This window comes from Citrus sinensis, chromosome 2 (assembly GCF_022201045.2).
Source record: "Citrus sinensis cultivar Valencia sweet orange chromosome 2, DVS_A1.0, whole genome shotgun sequence".
In the NCBI taxonomy this organism is placed as follows: Eukaryota; Viridiplantae; Streptophyta; class Magnoliopsida; order Sapindales; family Rutaceae; genus Citrus; species Citrus sinensis.
In genome coordinates this window covers 6130800-6133485 of record NC_068557.1, presented here as the reverse complement: position 1 = coordinate 6133485, position 2686 = coordinate 6130800, and the positions used below count along the sequence as shown (strand labels likewise).

The 2686-nt window shown below is 40.0% G+C and overlaps 1 protein-coding gene across 1 annotated transcript; it reads right to left on the bottom strand.

The window, feature by feature from the left end:
• Nucleotides 1–1711: 1711 nt before the first annotated feature.
• On the bottom strand, nucleotides 1712–2428 carry LOC127900255 (alkane hydroxylase MAH1-like). Its single transcript, XM_052434858.1, has one exon. It carries the CDS (start codon nucleotides 2426–2428, stop codon nucleotides 1712–1714), a length of 717 nt encoding a protein of 238 aa, XP_052290818.1.
• Nucleotides 2429–2686: the final 258 nt, after the last annotated feature.

The window sequence follows — 2686 nt, the reverse complement described above, 5'->3', positions numbered from 1 at the left end:
GAAATAAAGTTCAACTATTTTTTTCTTTTTTGTGGTTGTTAATTAGTGTAATTTTTTAATTGGCCATTACAACTATATGATAATTAGATTTATAGAAACGTACGTCTTTTTAAATTGGTGAGATAGAGAAGAAGTGTTTGTGAATCCACATTTGGGTATGAAAGTGTTTAATTATGTAAGGTGCTCGAAATTAAGGTATCAAAGGAAATCAGGCCAATGATCACACTCTTTTCTACAAACACTCAAGCAATGACATACATAATATTAACTGAAGATGAAGTAAAGAGTTGTAGAGTATTGGAAGGTTTTTTCATGCAAAAGAATTTGAGACAAAATCTCTTGGAGCACTTAAATATGCTTCTTAGGAATGGAGTTTATAAGATCCAAGAAAAGGATTGTTTCCTTCTCAAATGAGGTATGTGTTGGACTTTCTGAATAGAAAGTGTAGATATTATATTGCTTTTAAAGTTGGTGTAATTAGTCAATTTATGCCCTCATCAACAGAATACAAAAAATATTGTTTGAGGATAAATAGAGTGTTGAAAATGAAGCGTCACATGTTGATACAAAGGTTATACAATTATTAGTTATTCTCTGGGGGTACCCGACCTACACTATAAACTCAGTACCCGAGATACTCGCCTTACACCATTAGCTCGGTACCCAAGATACCCAGTCTACACAATAAACTCAGTACCTGACATTCACTATAAGCTCGGTTACCCGATCTATACCATTAGCTCGGTACCCAAGATACCCATCCTACACTATAAACTCGGTACCCGAGGTACCCGACCTACACCATTAGCTCGACACGCAAGATACACAACCTACACAATAAACTCAGTACCCGACATTCACTATAAGCTCGGTTACCCGACTTACACTATAAACTTGTTACTCAAGATACTTAACTTACACCATAAATTTGGTACTCAGGAAACTCAGTGTACCCGACCTACTCTACGAAACTCGGTACCCGACTGCACAAAACTCGATACCTGGGATACACCGAGTACGGGCAAAAAGGTCAGGAAAAAGATTCATAAAAATGTCAAGGGATAGATGGGCCTCGAATCTCATAAAATACGTGTCAAAAAATAAGGAATCAGTGAGGAAATCTTGTGCTACAAAAGAGGAGACAGCTGCCTGCCACACCAACGAATTAGCCAAAAGTTTGATATTATGACAATTGGAACCACCAACTTTTCCTGCCACGCCTGCAAAATTACGATGGAATTGCAAAGGTACACGGGACCACACCACTACGCCTAGCACATGAATACGCCTCAAACTTACTCTCCACGCATATTTTTAAAACGCCTAAGCCGCTATACGCATGAAAATAAGAATATTCCTGACATGACAGCAGCGAAAGCCACTAAAATAACGCCAGGTGGCACGGCGACGAGGTACACCATATAAATACTCAGGTTTATTTTTTATCAAGTAAACACACACAACACGAAAAACTAAGGTTTTTTAAACCTTAAAACCTCCATTATCGAGAGCTTGCAAGCTCTCTAACCTGAGATAACCCAACTCTGACTTGAGCGTCGGAGTGTGGTCGCCAGCCACCCCCGGCTCCACCTCTGACCTCCTTTTTGGTTGTTTCGCAGGTTTAAGACGATTTTCACTAGCTCACTGCACCTGAAGTCAGATCCCTGACATATCCACCGCCATCTCAATCCTCCTTCACTCCACAAAAAGCCTAAACAGCCCGCACGCGCTGAAATTTTTCATTCATTCTCAAAGCACCTATTTTTCGATCCTCGTTCATCTCTTCTTCCTCTTCTCCTTCCACCATAAAAGCTGTTAATACGTCAAATTCCTCCTCCTCCTCCGTGCTTGCTTTTCTGCTGATCAGTAATCTTTCCCGCTTTAAAGAAATGCACTCATATAAGAACCTATCAAAAGTTTTCATGGCTTTACTAAGTTTTTTCTCTTTCCCAATGTGAAGCCATTTTTGCAGCTTCCACCAACTCTTTGGCACAATGTGGCGATAAAACACAGCTTGCTCGGTTGCGTTAAATGCATTTGCATAAGCAACTTGAGGGAACTCAAAGGAGAGATAATTTGGATCGATTCCTAAAACTGACATGCAGATATTGTCAAAGGTGAACCGCTGAAACACATCTTGTAAGTCCACCTTGATCCCTACTTCTGAGGCATGATCAAGAACTGGGATCAGACCATTTTCAAGCTTCTGATAAATAGTTTTTTCTAGAGCGGACTCGAACTTGTTGTGCTTCATCACTGAATGAATCATTTTCCTCTGCATTTTCCACAAATTCCCATCGGCAGCAAAAACGCCATCTCCGAATGGTTCCAAGATCATCCTCAAGTCAGGTCCCTTTGGGTAGTTGCTGAAGTTTTTGCTGCTGATGTAGTGCACATTCATAGGATCACTGGTGATGATGAAGTCCATTTTTGCAAACCAAGGCCCTTTGAACTCTAATGTGCCCCGACTCTTTTGTAAAACCCAGGTGGCAATTCATGGAGTTGATGTGCGTTGAGGACAAGCGTTGACAGCATTCTTGTGCGAAGCTTCTCTTGAAACTCCAAAGACAACCAATAAGTATGAAGAGAAATGCTACGATCATCTCTACATAACTAATTGTAATGGCCATTGAACAAGCTATATATTTTAAAATGTATATGTTGTTCAGAATTAACTCCAAACGTT